Source organism: Leguminivora glycinivorella, chromosome 11, assembly GCF_023078275.1.
Source record: "Leguminivora glycinivorella isolate SPB_JAAS2020 chromosome 11, LegGlyc_1.1, whole genome shotgun sequence".
NCBI lineage: Eukaryota > Metazoa > Arthropoda > Insecta > Lepidoptera > Tortricidae > Leguminivora > Leguminivora glycinivorella.
The window spans coordinates 11,476,039-11,502,830 of NC_062981.1; the positions used below are offsets into that span (position 1 = coordinate 11,476,039).

Here is a 26,792-nt window from a genome sequence, read left to right on the forward strand (position 1 = left end):
TGGGCAATTTGATAATCATTTTAACAAGTTTGCCTGAACGCCATTTTTTGTCACATTGCCCGGGCATTATGATACTGCTACGTGATTGTTGGGCAATTTGATATTAAGTTTAACAAGTTTGCCTGAACGCCATTTTTTATCACATTGCCCGGGCATTATGATACTGCTACGTGATTGTTGGGCAATTTGATAATAAGTTTCACAAGTTTGCCTGAACGCCATTTTTTATCACATTGCCCGGGCATTATGATACTGCAGCTGCCCGTAATAAGTCAACCCCTCTTTTTCTGCTTCGAGAGTACCAGAACCCGACTAAGCGAATGACCACCATTTGCAAATGGTACAATTCTATTTACCAGCTTTGCCAATCGTGAAAGTACACTTTTATGATAGCGCTTACCACCTTATGGCTCTCCTCTTGCCCTCCCCCGACATCATCTATGTCTCACTAAGGCTGGAGGCGAGCTCTGCTCTGTGGCCTATGTCGGACTTGTCGTTTAACTCTAAATCATCGATTATAAGTCCTATCTTAGCCATCCTTGACATCGAGAGGTCCTACGGCACTGCAGGCGGCTCGCGGCTGTGTCCTTTGTAGTTTGATATGAAACTGCGTACAGTCTCTTGAACAAATCAGCACGAAAGTCTGCTGAACCTGCGCCAATCTACATGTTTTATTATTACTCTGCCCGACAGAGGACAAGCATTATGAATAATGCCCGGGCAAAATTGAGATATTCGGTATGTTATTATCACTTTGCCCAACAGAGGATAGGCATTATGTACAATGCCCGGGCAAACTTCAGCTATTCGGTGTGTCTTTTGCATATCTCTGGACCGTGGGGTCCCGGACCTTTGCGAGGCATGCGTGGGGCCGAAGCCAACAGCTCAGAGGCCCTTTAAGACATTTAAATCTAAAGGCAAGAGTAGAGACACACGTGGCGGATACCATCCCCGAGCGCACTAACTATATGATATGGGGGAGCCAGGTGCAAAGACTATTGCAGTGCAACACTGTCTTTTGTGCTACGATGGGAGCTAAAGTCATGGGTTATTGTTTTGTAAGTTGGATGAACTGGATAAAGGGCTATGGGAGGAGACTATCGAACACCTGCCGTGACAATAAGTCTCACAATTGTAAAAGACAGGAGGTGACTTGCCAACTCATTGAGTGGGCCCTGCAAAACGGGCGCACACACGGTGCGACAACAGAGCAACACTTAAAGAGTGGCTGAAAGGTTGTCGAGAGGTGAGACTGCGGTAGCCAGTTTCCGGTGATCCGTTCAGCAGGCCGCCGGCGTTATGACACTTTCCCATTTATAATATTAGTATGGATGCTCTCATACTGTGTAATTTTCTTTAAATAAATAAATAAATATTATAGGACATTCTTACACAGATTGACTGAGGCCCACGGTAAGCTCAAGAAGGCTTGTATTGTGGGTACTCAGACAACGATATATATAATATATAAATACTTATATACATAGAAAACATCCATGACTCAGGAACAAATATCTGTGCTCATCACACAAATAAATGCCCTTACCGGGATTCGAACCCGGGACCGCGGCGCAGCAGGCAGGGTCACTACCGACTGCGCCAGACCGGTCGTCTTTGTGTAAATAAAATAAAAAAATGTCTATAAAATGTCTATTCTTGGGCAAAATTCAGTTATTTGGTGTGTTATTATTACTTTGCCCAAAAGAGGATGGGCATTATGTATAATGCCCGGGCAAAATTCAGCTATCCGGTGTGGTATTATCACTTTTCCCAACAGAGGATGAGCATTATGTATAATTCCCGGGCAAAATTCAGCTTTACAATATGTTATTATCACTTTGCCCAACATAGGACGGGCATTATGTATAATGCCCGGGCAAAATTCAGCTATTCAATATGTTATTATCATTTTGCCCAACATAGGATGGGCATTATGTATAATGCCCGGGCAAAATTCAGCTTTCCGATGTGTTATTATTACTTTGCCCAACAGAGGATGGGCATTATGTATAATGCCCGGGCAATTTAATTATTTGAATAGTTATTATCAAACTGCCCACTCACAATGGGCATTATTCATAATGCCCGGGCATTATGTATAATGCCCGATTTATCACTTGGTCCATAACATATATATCTAACGACTATCCCTATCGCTATCGCTAACGCTATGGCTATCGCTATCCCTATCGCTATCGCTATCCCTATCGCTATCGCTATCCCTATAGCTATCGCTATCCCTATCGCTATCCCTATCCCTTAAATATCAAGATAACACTAAGTTCTCGCGCTTTGTACACATATTTAAAGTCACATACAGGTCGAATGCGATTAATTAACATTATTTTTACCTTTTTTCCCAACGTTTCGGCCAGGTTGCACTGGCCGTGGTCGCGGAAGACTGACGTCCCAGCAAAATGTCACCGGAGATGTAAACAACACAAAACTACCCGATATTAATTTATATAAATGTTCGGGGTAGACAAATAAATATAATCTACCCGCATGTAATTATTTACGACATCACATTAGAAACCTCAAAAATAACAGTACTTCTCCACTATTTAATGGATGTTATTATACATATAAACCTTCCTCTTGAATCACTCTATCTTTTAAAAAAAACCGCATCAAAATCCGTTGCGTAGTTTCAAAGATTTAAGCATACAAAGGGACATAGGGACAGAGAAAGCGACTTTGTTTTATACTATGTAGTGATAGTGATAGTGATAGTGATAGTGATGTAACTTGTATTCATGATATCTTATGAAACCTACGTGTTGGCTTCTACTACTCTCTTCTCTTCACTCTTCCAAATGTTCGTAACACTTTTCCGTGTACGTTATAAATAACTAAGCACCATTATTGACACAGTTATGTCACTATGCAAGAAACCTTCTATTAAAAAAAATAGTAACAAGATTAGACCCAAAAAAAGTTGCAAAGTTTGATGTCTACTTAACGTAATGGTGAAAATGCCAAACTTCCTGGTACGAAGTCCGATCCGAGCCTATTGAAATGAGACTGAAATGAATTTCTCAAATATACTCATTAAATTCCTATAAGCCTCGGACTCTTCTAAGTATGCAAAGCTGCACTACCTTACGGATCCTTTAATAAGGAAAACGACAAAATCATTTAACTTCGCTAATTAAATGTGTATTATGAAAATGATTAGACTCCTAATCATTCTTCAGTTAGATACTTTATAAATTGGGCCGTTGTTTCGCTTAAAGAGATATTTATACTGGTAAAAATTATAACGAAACATTAAAAAATAAAATAAGTTGGTATGTATAAGGATCAATTATTGATGTCCTCAATAAAATCGAAAGTATAAGAGTAGGTTGTCAATGGATTATGACATGTTTTTGATACCTACATACATATTTCAGTCGTTAATTAAAAATAAGCAAAATCATTTTGCGTAGGTTATGCCGACACGGTTTTTAAAGGTTCGGGGTAAGGTACATGTAAAATTGCTCTAGGTACTTGGATGCTTCCATAGGCCCCGGTGACTGCTTACTATCAGGCGGGCCGGAAGTATGTACGCTTGCTAACGACATCATCATATGTAATGTATGCCTTATAAAGGTTTCGTATTTTAGTAATATACCATTTCAGCGAAATGAGGAGGATTTTATTTATCTTAAATAAAGCGCTGTTCGTTTTCCATTTAAGTAACAAAATAAAATAAAATAATATATCGAACTAGGGCGGTTAACCCATTGTATTCTTAGAATCACAGATCCGTGCGTGGGAAATTGAACTTATTGTTTTAATTGTACAGATAACTTATTCAACTATCAAAATTGACAGGCCGCGAAGTGTTCAACCGTTCAAGGATCAATAATATCCACTTACCTTTATTCAGGTCAGCCAGTAACGGCAGCAGAGCTTCTTGGTAGGACAGCGCGTCAGGTTCTTGCTCCTTGTAAATGTTGAAAAAATCTCGAACAACCCCGCCGAGATTGATAACGCTGCACACAGCGCTACTATCGTACTTATTCGCGTTGAATAGCTGCAGTAGGGTCTGGTGCATCATTTGTTTTGATTTCTGGAAAAAAAAGTGCAAAGTTAAATTTTAGTCAGGTAAGTTTTCTATTAACCCTTTGGCCAACAAAGGACGAGTGGCGGGGCCACAGTCCAATAAATTCATGCTTTCTGACAAGGTTTCACGTTACGGCACCACGTTTAAAAGTTACCCAATTGAACGATAACAAATGCGTCAAGCGCCAGTGTATACCTAGTGGGCAGTTCACGTAGTTCACGTTCATGAAATCCCAGTTCCAATTAGAAGCTGCTCAACCTTTCAGTGCATTCCCTTCCCGTACCCATAGGTTAATGAAAGGCACTCATTGCGTTTAGACGCTATATACTAGCTTTTGCCCGCGACTTCGCTCACGTTAGAAAGAGACAAAAAGTAGCCTATGTCACTCTCCATCTCTTCAAATATCTCCACTTTAAAAATCAAATCAATTCGTCGCTCCGTTTTGCGGTGAAAGACGGACAAACAAACAGACACACACACTTTCCCATTCATTATATTAGTATGGATGTAGGTATATTATATTTTAAATGGTTATTACATATTGCGTGGTATGTTATCTGTTTGTAACTTTTTTGACTTGTTATTGTCATCGGCAGCATCGAGAAACTTACCTCTGCAAATGCAGCCGGGTCCACAATCAGGAAAACACTGTCCTTTATATCCTTCACTTCCTTACGCCAGGAGTCAGTGAGAAAATCAGCATGCAAACTACCAGGAGACATCATCAAAGCCGGTACCAGGTGGGGGTCCAGGGCTTCCAGACTTGCGAGGCCACTTCTTAGAGATACTATTCCTGGAAATACAAATTGGGTATGTCAATCTTCACTGTGGAATCATATCTATGTAACTATGTGATACCACATGTCTCCCTGTAGGCCTAGCACATGATTGCCGCGAGAGTATGTCGCCGCGAGATAGATGACACGTCTTCTTCTAACTGTATTAATGACATAAAGACGGGTAGTCTACCTCGCGGCGACATACTCTCGGTTAGCACATGATTGCCGAATCATGTGCTAACCCTGCTGATGAGAGAGTGGAACAACATATAGTACTGACAAAGTAGGTATGCCTCTTAGCACCACCAAGTACCCCATTTTCAACACAAAATGACCCTGACTGGTGAATTCTTGACCAAACCACCCACTGAGCATGAAACTTACAATAACTTGCAGTAAGTTTACATACCTCACATTTGTAAGTTTAGAATGTAAGGTCGGAGAAATATGACAACAACATTCAACTTATTGGTAATTTGAAACTTTCAGAAAATTAGTAGTGCTATATTATTGTAACATGACAAATGAAAACTAATATTATAATATTGCAAGGATGTTTTGATTACAAGTTATTTAAATGTTCATTTATTACATTGCTGCAACAAGGTATTAGCTATATTACATATGCAACGTTACAGCAACATTAACTTTTAAACATCAAGTTTTCAATGTTACTTCAATGTCTAAACTTAAAGTTTCCCAAATGTTCAAAATCAATATTACTGCAACTGACCACTTGAAATATTGGTTTTATGCAGTTGCTGCAATATCACAAATTAAGATTTACTTCAATAAAACCTTTTGATATAACCGGTATATTTATTTTGTAACATTACAGGTAATTATAAATACAATGTCACGGCAATTGTTTTTTTTAAGAATTAATTTCTCAATGTTGCACCAATTTTAAATAATAACGTTTATTAAACATTTAACATCAATATTGCAGTCATTGACCGTTTTAAATATATTTTTTATAATTTTGCTGCGTTATCACAAATTGATATTTCCTTTAATTAATCTATTTTAGAATCTATAAATATTACCCGTATCAAAATAGCATAACATCAGGGCAAATTATAAACACAATAGATGTTTTGAGCTATACCTATTAGATTTTTCAGATTGTTTTTTTACTGCTCGGTGGGTAGGTATTAGTGCGTTTTCACAATATCCGATCCGATATCGGATGTCGGACCGATATCCCATACATTACCGGCGCCATCTTGGATTTTTTCTATTGAAATCCTTCCGACATCCGATATCGGATCGGATAATGTGAAAACGGTCTTAGGGTAAGTTACATCAAGGACGAATTTCATTTCAAACCCCTACACCTTTTGAAAGACCTATGTTGGATATCCAACGACTCCATCACGAACCACTCAATAGATTCATCCCCAGCATGCAGTTTACTTTCCATTAAAATCCTTCCGACATCCGATATTCGGATCGGATAATGTGAAAACGGCCTTAGTGACCGGCGACACCAGAGCGTCGCGTGTCTCGGGGCGCGCAACGGGCGTCCGCGCCACGCCGCCTCAGTGTAATTCAAAAAACGTCTCCTCAGTACATTTTGTATAGGAAGGACGTAAGGCAGCGTTCCCACTTATGCGTCGCGTGTCTCGGGGCGCGCAAAGGGCGTCCGCGCCACGCCACCTGAGTGTAATTCAAAAAGCGTCTCCTCAGTACATTTTGTATAGGAAGGACGTAAGGCGCGCCGCCAAGCGGCGCGGCGCGCGCCCCGCCGCCGCCACGCCACCTGGGGCGCGTCTTACGTCTTTCCTATACAAAATGTACTGAGGAGGCGTTTTTTGAATTACACTGAAGCGGCGTGGCGCGGACGCCCGTTGCGCGCCCCGAGACACGCGACGCTCTGGTGTGGCCGGTCACTAAGACGCGCCCCCGGTTGCGTGGCGGCGGCGTGGCGCGCGCCGCGCCGCTTGGCGGCGCGCCTTACGTCCTTCCTATACAAAATGTACTGAGGAGACGCTTTTTGAATTACACTCAGGTGGCGTGGCGCCGACGTCCGTTGCGCGCCCCGAGACACGCGACGCTCTGATGTGGCCGGTGCCTTACGTGTGCACCCTGGCAGGCATTAGTATGGTCGAGCGATGAACGATGTTGATGTTTTATCTTATCATTTATCGGGCGACCATACTTGCCTCCCTGATACGTAGCGGCGTGTGCATCAGTGGGTTCGGGCCAAGCCACGTACATACCACATAATATTGTATCGTCACTACTTTAAAAAAAAACTTGTATCTTCGTCTGTCAATGAAAAGAAAATTGTATTAAGTATGTATGGAATGCATATAGACTTACTGTGTTTTAACTTTGAGAAGCAGGGTGAGATACGAGATTTTTTCAAAGTAGTGACGATATATTATATTGTGGAACTGGTAAAGCTAGGAACATATTATGGGTCTCGACCGCGGACGCGATCTGGATAATGATTATACACTGAATTGTGCAAACTATCGATTGTCGGTCATGCACGTGCAATCGCAGACGTCCGCGCAATATATTCCTAGCTTCATTGTGTGATAGCGTTCCCTTAAGGGCCACTTGTACCACCCGCTTAACTCAAGGTTAGTGGACTGTCAAATTCCATATAAAATGGTGGGTTAACCTCGGATTTTCGGTGGTGCAAGTGACCCTTACTGTCATTTAGGTTCAGGTTCCCAATAGTTGGTACTCTTATAAGATGGTGAAGGGTACCGTTTAGGCCTGGCTAATCAGAACAACAACAGCGTTTCCAATAGGATTTATTAAGACAACACAGAGCTATACACAAGTTTAGACGTTTAGAATCTGAATTTATATTTTCGTTAGTCAGACACACAAACACTGCTTATTCAACAACAACTACGAACAATATATTTAATCTTATAATTAAATCTTAAAACCCTAAAGACTAAAACTAACACAAGCAGGTTATAACTAAATATAAAAAACCCCCTCAGATCCCCTGCCTCCGGCATAGACCCAAGAATGCTTGCGGCGTTTCCCCTTTGCACCGCCAGACTCAACCTCTGAGCAAAGAAGGAACCCGCTATTTGGTCCCCCGAGAAGGCGTTCCGACACCTTTTTAATAAAATTTTTGGACAAGTTTAGAAAAATAGTCTTTATGTATTAATGTGGTCTAGTAACACTAATGCCATAGGTGAGTGGTATATCTTGTACACTGTCTTTGCTTACACTGAACTGCACTTTCACTATTTGACGCGATGGTAGCGGGTGTACCAAAGACAGTATTATAGTTGAGATTTTATTTGTTGAATTTATTTAGTCTTCACATTAACAACTCTTTCTCTAAGGCCCACATGCCCTCTCCTGTTCTTCGATGGCCCATTGTTGGTTTTTATTTGCATATTATTCCCATAATCACAGGACACGGCAAGGAAGTGAAGAAGTGGCAGCATGGGCACACATTGGGCAGACACAATAACATCTCTGACAAAGACCACTGCAGGCTAGCATGCACCGGGCCCAGGATTGAGTGGCGTGAAGAGCACTGGTAAAGAATGGCCTCATTCGTCATGTCCCTCAGCCACAAGGATACAACAAAGAAGAGAATTATTCTTCTAAAATTTACTTCTGCAGCTCATTAATTTCCATTTTCGACTCTGCTACTTTTTCAACCGGCCGCTTACATTTTGGTTTACCTATAACAAAGTAATGTTTTAGAATAGTACTGCATAAAAACAAAAAAAAAATTGTTCACAAATTTTTCTAAGTCCTTTTGCTATACTCTGACCGTGTATAATAATACATTTATTGAGAAACAAATGTCAGTGTTTATCATATAAAAAAATGCCCTCACCATGATTTGAGCCTGAAGCCTTAATTAAGCACAGGGTCACTACACTGCCGAGACATGTCATATTAACAAATAACAACCGCTACATGAAGCAGAATATTTTCTTGTTCTCAATGAGGCCGGCTGCCTTAAGACCATATTGTCACAGTCTTAACATGCTTCCCTCAAATCCTCAATCATTCTGTGAATCCACTGCAAAATAGAAGAGGTAGTTTGATTAACAATATTATATTAATTAAACCTGAAGTTTGGCAATATGCGTACAATTCATACTAGAAGAAAGAATATGTTTCATACGTACATAAGGTATTCTTTGGAGGACAAACAGGTGTTTTTTTTAGCTTAAGAATAGTGAAAAAACCAATTATGTACAATAATATAAATTGTAAATAATGTCAAAGAAAAGATTCTGACATTATTTCAGTGTTGCCAGGTCCAATTTGAATAAAATCAGAAGACACGTGTCCTAAAAATCAGGAGACATAAATAATTCGTCACTACTTTAAAAAAAAACTCATATCTTCGTCTATCAATGAAAAGAAAATTGTAGTAAGTATGTATGGAATGCATATAGACTTACTGCGTTTTAACTTTGAGGAACAGCGTGAGATACGAAATTTTTTAAAAGTAGTGACGAATTGGCTCGAAAGTCATAGATTGATAAAGCCTGAGAGCCTAATAAAGAGAGAAATATAATATGAGAACTATTCTTCATACTAAACTGCAATGTCACCCCATACATCAGAATAAACAGCGCCCTCTTGACAATAATAGTCATATATTTCTGGTCAGGCTTTAGTATTATTATTCGATAACTTTATTTTCACAATTATTTGCAACATTTACATTAATAAAATTATTTAAAGAAAATTATGGCCAAGCAAATACTGTCGTTTAAAAAAGGCGCCTAATTCAAATTTTCTATGGCACAATAAACCTTCGCCCATGTTTCAAATTTGGCGCTTATTTTAGTATTTCGTAGTCAACTAGGAATCCTTATAGTTTCGCCATATTTGTCTGTCTGTCTGTCCATCCGCCCGTCCGTCCTGGACTGGAAACCGCTGAAATTTGCTTTTGCTGAGATGCAAAAATAAAAAGTGGAAAAAATAAATAATAATATAATATAATAAGTTTTATTAGGGTTCGGTTGCAATCTGTCATTTTTACCAGTAAAAGATAGGGTCTAAATAGCCATGAAAAAATAATGCCATGACATGAGGTGGGGTCCGTAGCCGTACCCTTCCATTCGATCTTGAAAGTCATTTTTTTTAGTTTTTCGTAAATAACTCGTAAACGGTGGCCCACAACAAAAAAATATGTTGAACAAAAACTATCTACATAAAATTTCCTACAAGAAAGGTTGTGTACGTTTTTTGGATAGGATCAATATATAAATGGATAATTTAGTAAGAAAGTTTTTTTTAATCGATTACATGCTCCGTTTTTCGTCAATACCTCGTAAACGGTGGCCCACAGCAAAAAATATGTTAAACAGATAATATCTACATAAAATTTCCTATAAGAAATGTTATATAGGTTTTTACGCTAGGATAATTTTTTTAGTTGGAAAGTATTTTTAAATAGATTACATGGGCCGTTTTTTGTTGATAACTCAAAAACGGTGGCTCACAGCCAAAAATAATGTTACACAGAATTAATCTACATAATATTAAAAAAGTTTATGTAGATTAATTCTGTATAACATTATTCTTGGCAGTGAGGACCCTGGGAAATTTTTGACGCCGCCTTTTTTTTTTTTTTTCAAAATGGCCGACTTTACGTAGAGTGCTCAAATTTTGGTCGTTGAATCTCTTAGCGGCCTTGATTCGAATGAAATTAAAAAAAATAGCCGGGGGGTGCTCGACCAAATGTCATACAGGTCTCGGAGTAGAAAAAAGTTGCATTAAAAAAAAATCAAAATGGCCGACCTTTTTTTTTAATAATTTCAAAATGGTCCTAGTGCGCTGAGATTTGGCACACGGGTGGAAGGTTGCCTCAAAATTTATATTCAAAAAGAAAATCTTGAAAAATTCAAAATGGCGGCCTTTGAGGGCTAATTGAAATTTGTATGGAGGTTTGTCTTTTAATTACCACAGGTCCGTAACGGTACAAAGAAGTGAAAAGTGCTAAAACAAATGTTATACAGTCACCTCAGGTCCACTAAATAGCATTTTTAAAAAATCAAAATGGCCGACTTTTTTTTTGAAAAATTTCAAAATGGTCCGAGCGCACTGAAACTTGGCAGATGCGTGTACAGTCGCCCAAAGATTAGTATACAAAAACAAAATTTTGAAAAATTCAAAATGGTGGCCTTTGAAGACTGATTGAAATTTGTATGGAGGTTTTTTTTAATCCCCATAGCTCCGTAACGGTAGGAAAAAGGTTAAAAGTACTTAAACTAATGTTGTATGTAGTTAGTTATCTGAGGTCCATCGAATAGCATTTAAAAAATTTCAAAATGGCCGACTTTGAATTGTTATTTTTTTATCTTCGGTCCGAGCGCGCTAAAATTTTTCACGTGGTAAGAACGGGGTCCAAAAATAGGAATGAGAAAAATTTTTTTTTGGAAAAATCAAATGCCCTCGGGCCCCGCGCACCTTTAAAAAACTAGTCCATTTATATATTGATCCTATCGAAAAAACGTACATAACCTTTCTTGTAGGAAATTTTATATAGATATTTTCTGTTTAACATATTTTTTTGCTATGGGCCACCGTTTACGAGTTATTTACGAAAAACTAAAAAATTGACTTTCAAGATCGAATGGCAGGGTACGTCATGGCACCCACCCACCCACCTCATGTCATGGCATTATTTTTTCATGGCTATTTAGACCCTCATGTTTTACTGGTAAAAATGACAGATTGCCTCAAGAACCTTTTTTGGATTTTTTTACCACTTTGCACGGTTCTGGCGCGGTGAAGAACCCGGCCAAATTATCTGGCATGAACACTATACGACTTCTGAGGAACTCTACTTTCACTTTTTAATAATTCCAGGTTGCCTCAAACACCTTTTTTGGGCCCAAAAAATTAAATCTTTAATTCATAGCTCGATAAAGCCCCACTCCCCAGCTGCCAGACTTGCAGACCTGATGTGGGTTATGATTGGAGAAGCATCTGAGCACCTTTCCAGGTTGCCTCAAGGACCTGCTCAAAAATCCTGCCAGCTCTTGGACCAAAACGCAAACTGTGGGATGTTTTATCTCGCAGTTAATTTATTTATTGATTAGCTATACTTTAGTTAGACATTGTTAAACAGACCCTAAATATTTTTAACGTCGTCAAAAGATTTTAACAGTGTATTCCTGACCACTTTTAGAGACTATATTGTCATGTACCTACTTATACTTTTTTGGACATCGCTTAGCTTCAGAGTTACTATCAATTGAAAAAAAATCTAATTGTTAGGCTTCCACAGACAGTCTTAAAAATTCATAATCTTAAAAAAAACTTGTATGCAATCTGACAGTTCAAACTGACACTGACAAGACACTGACAGATCTGTCAGTGTCAATTGCATACAAATTTTTTTAAGATTATGAATTTTTAAGACTGTCTGTGGGAAGCCTTACTCAGTAAAAAAGATCTTTTTAAGGGAGTTGATGCCACTATGGAGATTAGTTTCACTGAGGTTTCACTATCCTCATTGATAAATGTCAAAAAGTGAAAAGTAAAATCTTTCAAGAATTATGTTTTTAGAAAAAAAAGTTAAAACTCGTTTCAAGAATTATGTTTTTAGAAAAAAAAGTTAAAACTCGTTTCAAGAAAAACGAGAAGCGAATTATATTATGCTGGGTCGAAACTTCGAAGCACGATTTTGTACTGAAAAACGTCATAAGTATAGTATATTCAAACTTGCATTATCATTTAATACATTATAATTATTTTATTTGAGATGCTTTTACACTTTTACTCCGTGTTGAAAATAAATCACAATAAATATTAAAAGATAAACATTAAAACATACAAAATAATATTTGTCAGTAATTTCTAAATCCTTCATTGATCATTTCACGTAAATTAATATTTTCTTCTTTGAATACCTACACTTATAAATTATATGCCAGAGACTAATTACTAAGGGGGTTTCTTATTAAATACAACTTATATGTATATACCCGTCCTAGCGAAATCACGATATGCATTTTCGCCACTGACGGTGACGCAACTAAATAATATTATTATGAAAGTTACGGGCTCTGAATATTATAAATATAATTTTCCCTCTGTTTCTGAGAACGGTTTTAGAGTTGGCAACCCCGGACCGCGACGCGCCGCGAGCGACTGAAGGACTTGTATCCATGGTCTGGAAATAAATTAAAAAAAAAACGGCGGACGCCAATGCCGCCATCTTCTATCGTGTCGTGCGTGCTGTGCTGCTGTGTGAACTTGGAAATAAATCCGCTAGCTGAAGCTAGCTGACCGGATCGGAAAAATGGTGAGATTTGCTATTTAATTACCCATTTACAGCCTATGTGGCAGTTAACTATTCGATAGCTTATTGAGTTTATTGTGGGACTAGGTTGGTTTCTGGCGTTCCCACTTAAGCGTTGCGTGTCTCGGGGCGCGCACTGAATCGGCGTGAATCCCCAAGATATCATATTACAGAAAAAAGGCTCGCCACCGGACTACCGACATGGCGCATTACGCGATTTATTTTAAACCACAGATCAATACAACAAGATGGCCCTTACAGGGCGACTCGCGGTCACCAAGCATACGACAAATCAGGTTTATAAAAGTTTGAACGCGTGCGACACCGATCAGTAGCGCCCAGGTATACGACCCGCTAACAGTGTCCGTGTCCGCTCGGGAAAAAATCTTAAATAATCAATTTTGGTTGCAAACAATGGTCTCTTACAGCATAAAGTGGTGTGGCAAGTCTTCTAACACTTCTACATGTAAAAAAGATGGAACAACATTCCACAGTTAAGTCAAATTAATTATTTTGTTGAATATTGTTTATTGTCCGCGGAGTTCATTTATACTGGTCAATATGGTTGTGCTGAGCGGCGCCGAGGCGCGTCCATCCCTCTTTACCGAGTTAACAATGTGATATGCTATCCCTTTCACGTAAACGACTAGGCATGGGGCCATGTTAGTTTATGTCTGTTGCGGGAACTTCGTACTGCCGTTCGTACCATGTGCTACCATTTTATGAAATATAAAAGAAAGCAGATTTGTAATAGTGAATAATTATCTAGAATCTGTAGAGTCTGTAGTGGTATTTAGTTCATTGATTAGTTTAGAATATTTAGTTGGTTATTTAACTTAGTAAACGTAAGTAAAAATGCACAGTTTAGTTATTAGTTACTAGAATGATTTTTATTGAGATGCTATCACAATTATCATCCTCCTTGCGTTATCCCGGCATCGGCATTCGCCACGGCTCATGGGAGCCTGGGGTCCGCTTTGGAAACTACTACCAAGATTTGGCGTAGGCACTAGTTTTATGAAAGCGACTGCCATCTGACCTTCCAACCCGAAGGGTAACTAGGCCTTATTATAATTTAATTATAATATTATAATTTGTTGCAAAACAAGTTCACCACAGTACTGGTACCGGTACCATTGTCTATAATAGACATGTCCCATTCCCATCCCTACTGCTAATCATAAAGGCGCGCCATTATTTGAAACGACCAATGGCAGCACCGTGCGCGCCCGCCTCACCCCGCAAGGATTGGTGATTTGCGTCTCGAACAATATCGCTTGAATTTGGCTTCTAGTGGGGTGTTCTGTGTTTTAAACATTCTAATTCAATATAATTTTTCACTGTGTTCAGGTTCAGGGTTCTTTTTGTTGCCCCATGCCCCATCATCTGCCGCCATCCTGGACAAGTCGGCGATCAATAACAGGACCCGGCCTGCGAGCAATGGCCAATGAAGTCTATCCCAGTGCCACGTCATCAAGTCATCACGCAGTCGTCGGGTGCAAATGACGCGGCGGATCTTTCTCAAGCTTAGAAAGGTAGTTGTGCATTTATACGTCTATTTTGATTCCCTTTTCGACTGTCAAATTCCATATGAAATGGTGGGTTAGCCTCGGGTTAACCCTCCATTTTCGGTGGTGCAAGTGACCCTTAGGTATGTAGTCAGTTGTGATTGCTTGATATTACAACTTGACAATAAAAAGCCGTCGAGAGTACAATATTTGTATCTTATCTACAACATTTATATTTGTATTTTATTGTGTACCAAGTATAAAAACGTCACGTAAATAATCCAAAATGACCCTTTGATAGTCCGAACTCAGCTTAATTAACCTAAGAGATGTGTAGCGTTTGCGTAGCATTTGATATTTGGGTGCATTTAATTGCAAATTATTTGTGTGTGTTCATAAATATTCCTGGGTTTTCTCATTAACTGTTTCTGCACCTCCCTCCCTGTTATTTGCACTTGTTTTATATAGCCCACGTACCGGACATTTCAGATGGTTGTGGCCCAGAGCCCCGCTACTTCGTGCCAGGCCATTCTCCAACTGCAGATCCATGTGTCATCGCGACAGTGCACTCACTCACCTTGTTTGGCCCGATGGAATTTGGTTAGCTTGCACATTTTACCCTTCTCTTCATTTATTTATTTCTGTATTTTTATTCAGTAAATACAAAATGTCGGACAATGACAGTAGTGATAACGAGAGCAAGGAGATTGACAAAGCAAAACTTAAATAAAAATTGCCTTTAAAAATAATCTGCCATATTTTTAAACCAGGGACCGGCCCGCTATCCCTTATACGGGGTTTTGTATGGGTATTTCGTTAGGCTTAACTTACCCTACCCTTTTGACGCGATACCCTTTCATTTTGCTTTTAAAGCCCTAACGAAAGCGCTTACCTAAAATAGCCCAATACCCTTTCAAAACCCTTATCATCGGCTCAGCCTAACGCCATAAGGGTAAGCCTTATATTGGGTTTTATTTGCTTTCCCTTATAGCATATCGTGCGAGTTTAAATCCTGTACCTCGCTCATAAAGCACACATTACTCCGAACGAAATAACATACGATCGTTACCTACGGCGGCACTGTGTGTGATATTTGCGCGTTTCTGTTTGATGGAAACGGCTGTAGATAAAATAAGGTTCAATTTTCAATACCAAATACTTATAGTTATGATAGGCTCCTGCTTTGCTCAGGTGTAACACAGGCAAACGCTGCTTTTTAGGGTTCCGTAGTCAACTAGGAACCCTTATAGTTTCGCCATGTCTGTCTGTCTGTCCGTCCGTCCGTCCGTCCGCGGATAATTTCAGTAACCGTTAGCACTAGAAAGCTGAAATTTGGTCCCAATATGTATATCAATCACGCCAACAGAGTGCAAAAATAAAACATGGAAAAAAATGTTTTATTAGGTACCCCCCCCCTCTACATGTAAAGTGGGGGCTGATAATATTTTTCATTCCAACCCCAACGTGTGATATATTGTTGGATAGGTATTTAAGAATGAATAAAGGGTTTACTAAGATTGCTTTTTGATAATATTAATATTTACGGAAATAATCGCTCCTAAAGGAAAAAAAGTGCGTCCCCCCCCCCTCTAACTTTTGAACCACAAGTTTAAAAAATATGAAAAAATCACAAAAGTAGAACTTTGTAAAGACTTTCTAGGAAAATTGTTTTGAACTTGATAGGTTCAGTAGTTTTTGAGAAAAATATGGAAAACTTCGGAACCCTACACTGAGCGTGGCCCGACACGCTCTTGGCCGGTTTTTTTTATCGGACTTGTCTTGATGAGTACCGGAAGTCTAGCTGATGCTGAACCCTGGCTGCACCTAGGGGAACTCGGGTTTAGTGTAATACAGGCAAACGCTGTTTTCGTCATCGGACTTGTCTTGATGACTACTCGAGTGAGCAATAACCAAAGTCCAGCTGATGCTGAACCCTGGCTGCACCTAGGGGAACTCGGGTATAGTGTAACACAGGCAAACGCTGTTTTCATCATCAGACTTGTCTTGATGAGTACTCGAGTGAGCAGTACCCGAAATCCAGCTGATGCTGAACCCTGGCTGCACTTAGGGGAACTCGGGTTTAGTGTAACCCAGGCAAACGCTGTTTTCGTCATCGGACTTGTCTTGATGAGTACTCGAGCAAGCAGTACCCAAAGTCCAGCTGTTGCTGAACTCTGGCTGCACCTAGGGGAACTCGGGTTTAGTGTAACACAGGCAAACGCTGTTTTCGTAATGGACTTGTCTTAATGACTATTTGGGTGAACTGTACCCGAGATAGAGCTGATGCTGAAACCTGGCTGTACCTAGGGGAACTCGGGTTTGGTGTAACATAGGCAAACTCTGTTTGCGTCATCGGATTTGTCTTGATGAGGACTTGGGTGCGCAATAGCCAAGACAGCGCTGTAGCTGAGCCCTGGCGGTATCTAGGGCAACTCTGGTTTCGGTGCATTATAATATAGAAATTTATATTTCATGCAATGTCAAGTTAGGCATAAAAAATAATATTAACTGAACAAAAATCCTACCAGAAGTGAATATTAACATCAAGTAGTTAGAACAAATTTATTAATTTGCCATACATAAAACACTTTATTTATGTCTAAAAAAATACGTATGTATATCCATTTCAATATCAAAATTAAGTTCAGTCGATTTCACTAATAGTAACACAGGGAATAAAGAGAATACTGGAGTTCCAAGCGTCCATAGACTGCGGTAACTATTTACTATCAGCCGGACTGTATGCTTGATTGCCACCAGAAAAGTATTTCTGTTTCAAACGATCTTCATAGAATTCACAACAATCAACAGAAATAGTTTGACAGATTCTATGGAACTACTCAACTCAACCAAGTACCAGTCATAAAGACGAGTCAGATATTTCACACGAAATATACTATGAACAGAAAACAGCGTTTATTTATATTGCACCGAACCTGAGTTCCCCTAGGTACCACCAGGTCTCAGCTACAGCACTGGCTTGGGTACTGCGCACCCAAGTCCTCATAAAGGCAGGGCCTATAACGAAAACCGGGTTTGTCTATGTTGCACCAAACCTAAGTTCCCCTAGGTACAGCCAGAGTTCAATATCAGCTTTACCAGTACTCATCAAGACAAGTCTGATGACAAAAACAGCGTTTACCTATGTTGCACGAAACCCAAGTTCCCCTAGGAATAGCCAGGGTTCAGCATCAGCTCTACCCTGGTAGTTGCTCACTAAAGTACTCATCAAAACAAGTCCGATGACGAAAACAGCGCTTGCCTATGTTACACCAAACCCGCGTTCCCCTGGGAAAAGCCAGGGTTCAGCATCAGCTCTACCTTGGTTACTGCTCACTCAAGTACTCATCAAGACAAGTCCGATGACGAAAATAGTGTTTGCCTATGTTGCACGAAACCCGAGTTCCCTTAGGAATAGCCAGGGTTCAGCATCAGCTCTACCCTGGTAGTTGCTCACTAAAGTACTCATCAAAACAAGTCCGATGACGAAAACAGCGCTTGCCTATGTTACTCCAAACCCGCGTTCCCCTAGGAATAGCCAGGGTTCAGCATCAGCTCTACCTTGGTTACTGCTCACACAAGTACTCACCAAGACAAGTCCGGTGAAGAAAACAGCGCTTGCCTATGTTACTCCAAACCCGCGTTCCCCTGGGAAAAGCCAGGGTTCAGCATCAGCTCTACCTTGGTTACTGCTCACTCAAGTACTCATCAAGACAAGTCCGATGACGAAAACAGCGTTTGCGTATGTTGCACGAAACCCGAGTTCCCCTAGGAATAGCCAGGGTTCAGCATCAGCTCTACCTTGGTTACTGCTCACTCAAGTACTAATCAAGACAAGTCCGATGACGAAAGCAGCGCTTGCCTATGTTACTCCAAACCCGCGTTCCCCTAGGAATAGCCAGGGTTCAGCATCAGCTCTACCTTGGTTACTGCTCACACAAGTACTCACCAAGACAAGTCCGGTGAATAAAACAGCGCTTACCTATGTTACTCCAAACCCGCGTTCCCCTGGGAAAAGCCAGGGTTCAGCATCAGCTCTACCTTGGTTACTGCTCACTCAAGTACTCATCAATACAAGTCCGATGAAGAAAACAGCGTTTGCCTATGTTGCACGAAACCCGAGTTCCCTTAGGAATAGCCAGGGTTCAGCATCAGCTCTACCTTGGTTACTGCTCACTCAAGTACTCATCAAGACAAGTCCGATGACGAAAACAGCGCTTGCCTATGTTACTCCAAACCCGCGTTCCCCTAGGAATAGCCAGGGTTCAGCATCAGCTCTACCTTGGTTACTGCTCACACAAGTACTCACCAAGACAAGTCCGGTGAAGAAAACAGCGCTTGCCTATGTTACTCCAAACCCGCGTTCCCCTGGGAAAAGCCAGGGTTCAGCATCAGCTCTACCTTGGTTACTGCTCACTCAAGTACTCATCAAGACAAGTCCGATGACGAAAACAGCGTTTGCGTATGTTGCACGAAACCCGAGTTCCCTAGGAATAGCCAGGGTTCAGCATCAGCTCTACCCTGGTTACTGCTCACTAAAGTACTCATCAAAACAAGTCCGATGACGAAAACAGCGCTTGCCTATGTTACTCCAAACCCGCGTTCCCCTAGCTGGGAAAAGCCAGGGTTCAGCATCAGCTCTACCTTGGTTACTGCTCACCCAATTAACTCATCAAGGCGAGTTGGATGACGAAAACGGCTTGTTTTTATGTTGGCAATTAAAGTTTTCAATGTGTAATGTTAATGGTTAATTGTATTGATTTTCGGCCAACACTGTATATTTACATGCATACATACATATTTACATAATTATATTCATACATACATACCTACATACATTCATACGTACGAACATACATACTGATCTATGGGCGACGATGATCATTTACCATCAGGCGATCCATCAGTCCCTTGTCTCCCAGTTCATTAAAAATAATTTCTAGCCGTGTTCTACTTTTATCCAACGAAAACATGTTTCGTTGCAAAATTAAAAATGGGGCGCATAGTGCGGAGTGGCAACAGCGCATTTTCCTTCCTGTTCTTACAATAGCTTAGATTCATAATCCTGTCTCTTTTACGCAAGGCTCGACTACGCTTTATCAAAAGGGAAAGCCTTATAAATAGCGCTTAAAATAAGGGTAACCCTTATTAAAGGATTGCAAGCCGTATCGGATAGCGCTAAGCCAATGCACAGGGCTAGCTTTATTGTTTTGCTTAGTTTTTTGTAAGGGCTAGTCAAATGAATGGGCTTGCAGTTCGAAAGGGAGAGTCTCTCGATTGGGTCGTCCTTACGTTAGGGATTCCCAATGAAAGGCTTGTAGCGCGGAAGGGGTTGTCCGGTCCCTGTTTTAAACCCAATTTCTATTTAAGAAGTCTCATTGAAATTTATAATGATCATATGAGTTGACCTTGATGTCAGTCGACACGTTTTCATTTAATTTCCATATCAGCAAATCATTCAAATTCGTTTTGAGAGTTTAAAAAGAAGCTGATTTGACTAGAAGGAAAGTAGCCTATAATAAGGATGTATTGATAAATAATCATCTCAACCTCACATCATTTTTAGGGTGCTGTAGTCAACTAGGAACCCTTATAGTTTCGCCATGTCTGTCTGTCCGTCCGTCCGTCCGCGGATAATCTCAGTAACCGTTAGCACTAGAAAGCTGAAATTTGGTACCAATATGTATATCAATTACGCCGACAAAGTGGTAAAATAAAAAGTGGAAAAAAAGTGTTTTGTTAGGGTACATGTAAAGTGTGTCGCTTAACACATTGGACACCGCGTACCCGACAATCGGGTACTCGTAAACTTTACTCAGATGCCGGCATACCCGATAGTCGAGCAAGAGCTATAAACCTTCACGCGACGCCAACGTACCCGATAGTCGGGCAAGCTTTGCATCTTCGCTACCTCAGGGCTGCCACTGACTGTCTTCTGATTATAATGTACTTATGTGGTCGAAAAGTTGGTACAGTTGATTATTATATTTATTAATTCACTTTGTATTTCTATTTACTTTACCTAATGCGATTACAAAATAATAATTCTTATTAGTTGGTTACGTTAAATCGCATACACGGGTATGTATCAATAGGAGTTAGAATTTTCGTAAATCGTACAACCTAATTTGTGTTTACGAATATTTAAGAGTGATAAAGTAGGTACTCATAGGATTATTTTAGTGAAACAAAATTCGGAGAAAAATAAACCAAAAAATTCAACTAAGAACCTAACAACATTCTAATTTCTAAGCGGCAGTTCTCAGAAAAAGACAATAGGTAAGTCATAAAATAGCAACTGCGTGGAAGCAAAACAAGTAGCTTTGAATAAAATATTAAATAAATAAATAAATAAATATCTATTTGAAGTTAGCGACTCGGGTTTTTCACACCGGTCACGGTGTAAAATTTGCAATCTGAGCCATTCCGTAATGGTTTGTGATGTGCTTTGGACGTTGTTGTGTTGTGTTAATTTTTATTTTGACGACTATCGGCTTGTTTCTGGACAACTGTGACTTCTGCTTTCTTACTGGACTTTGTGGTTTTGCCTCTGATTGGAATTGATAATTAATTTGGTTGTTTCTACTACGACGATGGCGAATGCTCGTGGTCCTGATGACATTGAGCGAGACTTAATAAATATATTCGGCGAGGATGCAGTAGTTGATGAGCACAACTCTCAGCCACAATTACGCGAAGAGGAGTTAACTTCACTGTTGAATTTAGGAATTTCGTACATTAGCAATTTTGATTTTCGATGTCATGTCTTTCGGAATTTCGTACTTAGAACATTTGATTTTCGACATTGTGCTACGCACTCTTTCATTTTATGCACGTATACGAAAGTTACTTGGCACAGCCCTGAGCGTCCGCCGCTTGCCCGACTATCGGGTTCGCGGCGTCCGGCATTGAGTTGCACGTCGTTGCCCGACTATCGGGTACTGTCGGTTTCTGGGGTATTGTTCGAAATTTAGCCTGGTTGCGAAAGTGTTAACTTCAAAAGTGGGTAAATCCATTCTGCTAAAAGGTTTATTTTATATAAAATGTAATATGATCTGAAAGATAATTAACCTTATAGCAAAATGGATTTACCCACGTTTGAAGTTGAGCGACACAAGTGGGGACTGATTTTTTTTTTCATTCCAACCCCAACGTGTGATATATTGTTGGATAAGTATTTAAAAATCAATATGGGCTTACTAAAATCGTTTTTTGATAATATTAATATTTTCGGAAACAATCGCTCCTACAGGAAAAAAAGTGTGTCCCCCCTCTAACTTTTGAACCATAATATGTTTAAAAAAAAACCGGCCAAGAGCGTGTCGGGCCACGCTCAGTGTAGGGTTCCGTAGTTTTTCGTATTTTTCTCAAAAACTTCTGAACCTATCAAGTTCAAAACAATTTTCCTAGAAAGACTTTATAAATTTCTACTTTTGTGATTTTTTTCATATTTTTTAAACATATGGTTCAAAAGTTAGAGGGGGGGGGGGGATGCACTTTTTTTCCTTTAGGAGCGATTATTTCCGAAAATATTAATATTATCAAAAAACGATTTTAGTAAACCCTTATTCATTTTTAAATACCTATCCAACAATATATCACACGTTGGGGTTGGAATGAAAAAATATCAGCCCCCACTTTACATGTAGGGGGGGGGGTGCCCTAATAAAGCATTTTTTTCCATTTTTTATTTTTGCACTTTGTTGGCGTGATTGATATACATATTGGTACCAAATTTCAGCTTTCTAGTGCTTACGGTTACTGAGATTATCCGCGGACAGACGGACGGACGGACAGACAGACATGGCGAAACTATAATGGTTCCTAGTTGACTACGGAACCCTAAAAACCGGCCAAGAGCGTGTCGGGCCACGCTCAGTGTAGGGTTCCGTAGTTTTCCGTATTTTTCTCAAAAACTACTGAACCTATCAAGTTCAAAATTTCATATTTTTTAACCATATGGTTCAAAAGTTAGAGGGGGGGACGCACTTTTTTTTTTCCTTCAGGAGCGATTATTTCCGAAAATATCAATATTATCAAAAAACGATCTTAGTAAACCCTTACTAATTTTTAAATACCTATCCAACAATATATCACACGTTGGGGTTGGTTTGAAAAAAAAAATATCAGCCCCCACTTTACATGTAGGGGGGTTACCCTAAAAAAAACATTTTTTTCCATTTTTTATTCTTGCACTTTGTCGGCGTGATTGATATACATATTGGTACTAAATTTCAGCTTTCTAGTGCTAACGGTTACTGAGATTATCCGCGGACGGACGGACAGACAGACATGGCGAAACTACGACTACGGAACCCTAATATAAAAAAAAATACTAAAGTAGAACTTTATAAAGACTTTCTAGGAAAATTTGTTTTGAACTTGATAGGTTCAGTAGTTTTGGAGAAAAATACGGCAAACTACGGCCGGAAAGCGTGGCCCGACACGCTGTTGGCCGGTTTTTTTTAGACTTTACTCTTAATAACAAATCTCGTAAGTCGATTAAATTTATTGTAGACCATGTTTCAACAAATTTGAGAGCCTTGAATACGCTTAGGGAGCGCACTGACATGTGGGTGCTTGTCCAAAAACTGGACAGTGTAACTAACTAGCATTAAGTGGGAAGTCTACTTTCCTTTTAGTAAATTCAGCGTGTGCTATTCTGCGGCGCGGCGGCGATGCCTTCATAATGAACTTCAACTAACTATGGTAAAATGATGTACGTAATTACGTATAACGTACAATATGTACGTATGATGTTTATGACTGCACCTATAGGGGGAAACGAAATAATGGGCTTTGATTGTATCGGTACTCATAGATAGAATCTACATTATCTACTTTTTTCTTATGGAAATTGACGTACAAATGCCTTTTATTATGTACGTATTGAAAAAATCATTACAACTTAGTAATTTTATGTACTTTCAGTAGTTCCGCATTCCACCTGAACCTTATGAGCAGGGAGCGTACTTTTCGTGCCGATTACATCAATTTGACGTCACGCTCCATATAGGGTGATCACAAATTGTATCATTGTTAATTATTAATCATTAGTCATCAATATCATTTTAAGTTATGAATTTATTTGCATGGTAATGAATGCAAGAAGGATGGTGTGCTTTACGTTAGAGAGAAATTCTCTTTTCTACGTATTTATTGTAATGTGTTGTTAACAATACTATTTAATTAAATTTATTTATAAAAACAAATCAAATAATTTTATTCACGTTTCACATTTCAAGTAGGTATTATTTATGCCACATGTAAATGGACTACTGTATTTGAAGTAATTTGTATATGATTAAAATAATTGACGAGTAATGATTAATAATTTACAATAAACTATTTGGGATCACCCAATTTGGAGCGTGATGTCAGATTAATGTCATCGGCATGAAAAGTACGCTCCCTGCTTATGAGCTATTATGTCAGGAGGTGTACAGGTAAGTGAGACGGAGATATGTCCCTTCCACGCTCAAAGCCCATTATTTCGTTGCCCCCTATACTGGCCTCCTAAAGCCGAAAAGCGCTATCTCAAACGGAAATCCACAGATAACTTATAAAGTAGCTTTTGCCCGCTGCTTCGCTCGCGTTAGAAAGAGACAGAAAGTAGCCTATGTCACTCTCCATCCCTTCAACTATATCCACTTAAAAAATCAATCACCACGTCAAATCGTCAACTCGTTCACGTCAATTCGTTCGAATTCGTTGCTCCGTTTTGCCGTGAAAGACGGACAAACAAACAGACACACACACTTTCCCATTTATAATATTAGTATGGATCTATAACTGACAGTTCCATTTCCAAAATCATTTGATTTTGAGATAGCGCCACTCGGCTTAGCGGGGCAGTATAGGTCAGCAATTCCCGTCAACTTTGTACAATGCCACGTCAGCAAATTTTAATTGATCCTATTTTGTTACCAACATTTTGTAATATAATTCGACTTTCGTAAGATATATACAGGATAATTTTTATAATTAAGAAAATATAGATACTAGAGAACCCTAATGACGAAATAAAACTTAATAAAATCTCAATTTATCAACAAAATCTTGGTAACAAAATAGGAATTAATAAAAACAAATTTAACTTTTCCCTTAATTTTTGTATAAACTTTTCGAGAACTGCTGAGGTACAGTCATAAACATAATACGTACATTTAGTTGCATTTCATTAACATTATGGTGCCGCCTCCGCAGAGTAGCACACAAATCAGCTTCTTTTTAAGTTTGCTAATTATGGAAATAGTAGGAATTTGTGTTTAGTGACGTCACGGTCAACTCTTTTAGCATGGTGCATTGGGGTAATTTCGAAGCACAGAAATGCTCGGGTAATTTCGAAAGGGGAATATTGATATGATGATGGAAATAATGGTGATTTTTCTGTGACTTTCGAAATTACCCTAATGCACGCTATCAGACATATTCAATAGAAATTTGATTTAAAAATTACTTTTGCGAATGTGTTTCTTATAATTATCTAATGCTTCATTTGTAATTTTGTATGGTATAAAATATTTTAAGTACAGGAAAATTCCATGTACAAAACCACAATTGCAAAGTATCCTCTTGAAGACTTATCAGTTTCTAAGAAATCGTCAGACGTATTGGAGACTGTGCAGGATGCGAGCTCCAAAAGCGCTCAGGCAAATAATAATAATAATCATACATACATACAAATACATACATACAATCACGCCTGTATCCCATGAAGGGGTAGGCAGAGCACATGAAACTACTCAAGTTTCAGTGCCACTCTTGGCAAATAAGGGATCGATAGAAAACGAAAGTGTGACATAAATAGTGTGTAATAAACGATAGTGTGTAATAATAATCAATAAAGTTAAATCATACAAAATATCATAAATCCTTCATCTCATCAGCGGCAAACTCATGTTTCACGTGTACAATCAGAATTATAGATTTAATGAATTTAATTTTTTGCAGGTATGTCACCTGAGGCGAGGAGTAGGTGCGTGTGCGAACGGCCTTAGTGACGCCTCTACAGCGCGACGGGTGTATTCTCCTCAAATATGAGAAGGAGCTCGGGTCCTGCGGGCTCTTAACCGTCGTAGTATTCACGCAGTGTTTTAAAATAGTGTTTGTGTGTATTATGATAACATATGTTCAATTCAAATGTCTAACACTACATAAGTATACATATCATTTTTCATTAGTATGGTGCTGTTTTTGCGGTCTGAAGAAAAAACTTCAAATAAAATAATTATGTTGTCTGTATATCCATGTTTTTGTTTTACAATCAATGATTTTTGTGTGAGGTAGTTTTTAAGTTTGACTTTTTCGTTTCTAGTTATTTTGATCATACATAATCATTAAAATTATGCTGGGAAGTATCTGTAAGCTGCGCACGGATCCGAACCTGTCGAGCATACTCGCGCGCGAGCCTTTGGCTGTCGGATTTTGGAGAGAATCTAGCTTGTTTCAATCGAATCGCGATCGAATCAAGCGAGATCTCTTTGAACCGGCAGCTGGCAGCCGCACGAGGCTCGCTCAGGCTCACGAAGATTGCAGAGCACCTTGCGTGCAGTTATATTTGCGACGTCCTACCAACCACAAAAATCACGTTCCCTGAAATATCCCTATGAAATATTGTGTGAACGGTTCACGAGTGACTTGCACAAAACGTGCATCTAGTAAATTGCAGCAATATTATTATTTCACTAAACGAATAAACTGCCAGTGATTCGTTGACACAACATACCAAATATAACCATAGCAGAAGTTTCAAATGAAACATTATGAGAGCTACTTTTAGGTACATTACAAGTGTAACTTGCAAGGAACTTCACAAGAGTTATTAAAGCAATGTTACATTAGTAACTTATTAAAAGGTATCTGTGAAAAGTTAATACAATATAAAACTTTAAACTTATTGGTGTATTGTAAATGTAACATTGCCGTAATGAATAGCGTGTAAGTTACGTACAAGTTGCATAATGTGCTATTGTTAATGTACAGAAATGAAACTTGCAAGGAACTTCACAAGAGTTATTTAAAGCAATGTTACATTTGTAACTTATTAAAAGGTATCTATGAAAAGTTAATACAATATAAAACTTCAAACTTATTGGTATATTGTAAATGTAACATTGCCGTAATGAATAGCGTGTAAGTTACGTACAAGTTGCAAATGTGCTATTGTTGCAATGTACAAAAATGAACTTCTT

The 26,792-nt window shown here is 39.1% G+C and overlaps 1 protein-coding gene and 2 long non-coding RNA genes across 5 annotated transcripts in view; 1 reads left to right on the plus strand and 2 right to left on the minus strand.

The window, feature by feature from the left end:
- LOC125230850 (neuropeptide-like precursor 1) overlaps positions 1–26,792 on the minus strand; it is a 47,827-nt gene that overhangs the window by 18,608 nt on the left and 2,427 nt on the right. For 2 of the 3 annotated variants that reach the window (XM_048136098.1, XM_048136095.1), the window contains exons 6-7: positions 4,663–4,844; positions 3,865–4,057 (exon numbers count right to left, since the gene is read on the minus strand). In XM_048136098.1, the coding sequence (XP_047992055.1) occupies positions 3,865–4,057; positions 4,663–4,844 (375 nt within the window). Of the gene's footprint in view, positions 1–3,864; positions 4,058–4,662; positions 4,845–26,792 lie in introns of those variants that run through there. The other variant, XM_048136097.1, reaches the window with a different exon arrangement.
- LOC125230853 lies at positions 7,583–9,825 on the minus strand. The gene is made up of 3 exons (XR_007177564.1): positions 8,955–9,825; positions 8,657–8,845; positions 7,583–8,498 (listed from the first exon to the last, which is right to left on the minus strand). It is a non-coding gene; the product is annotated as an uncharacterized LOC125230853 (long non-coding RNA).
- On the plus strand, positions 12,788–25,842 carry LOC125230852. Its single transcript, XR_007177563.1, has 4 exons — positions 12,788–13,093; positions 14,441–14,625; positions 15,088–15,198; positions 25,552–25,842. It is a non-coding gene; the product is annotated as an uncharacterized LOC125230852 (long non-coding RNA).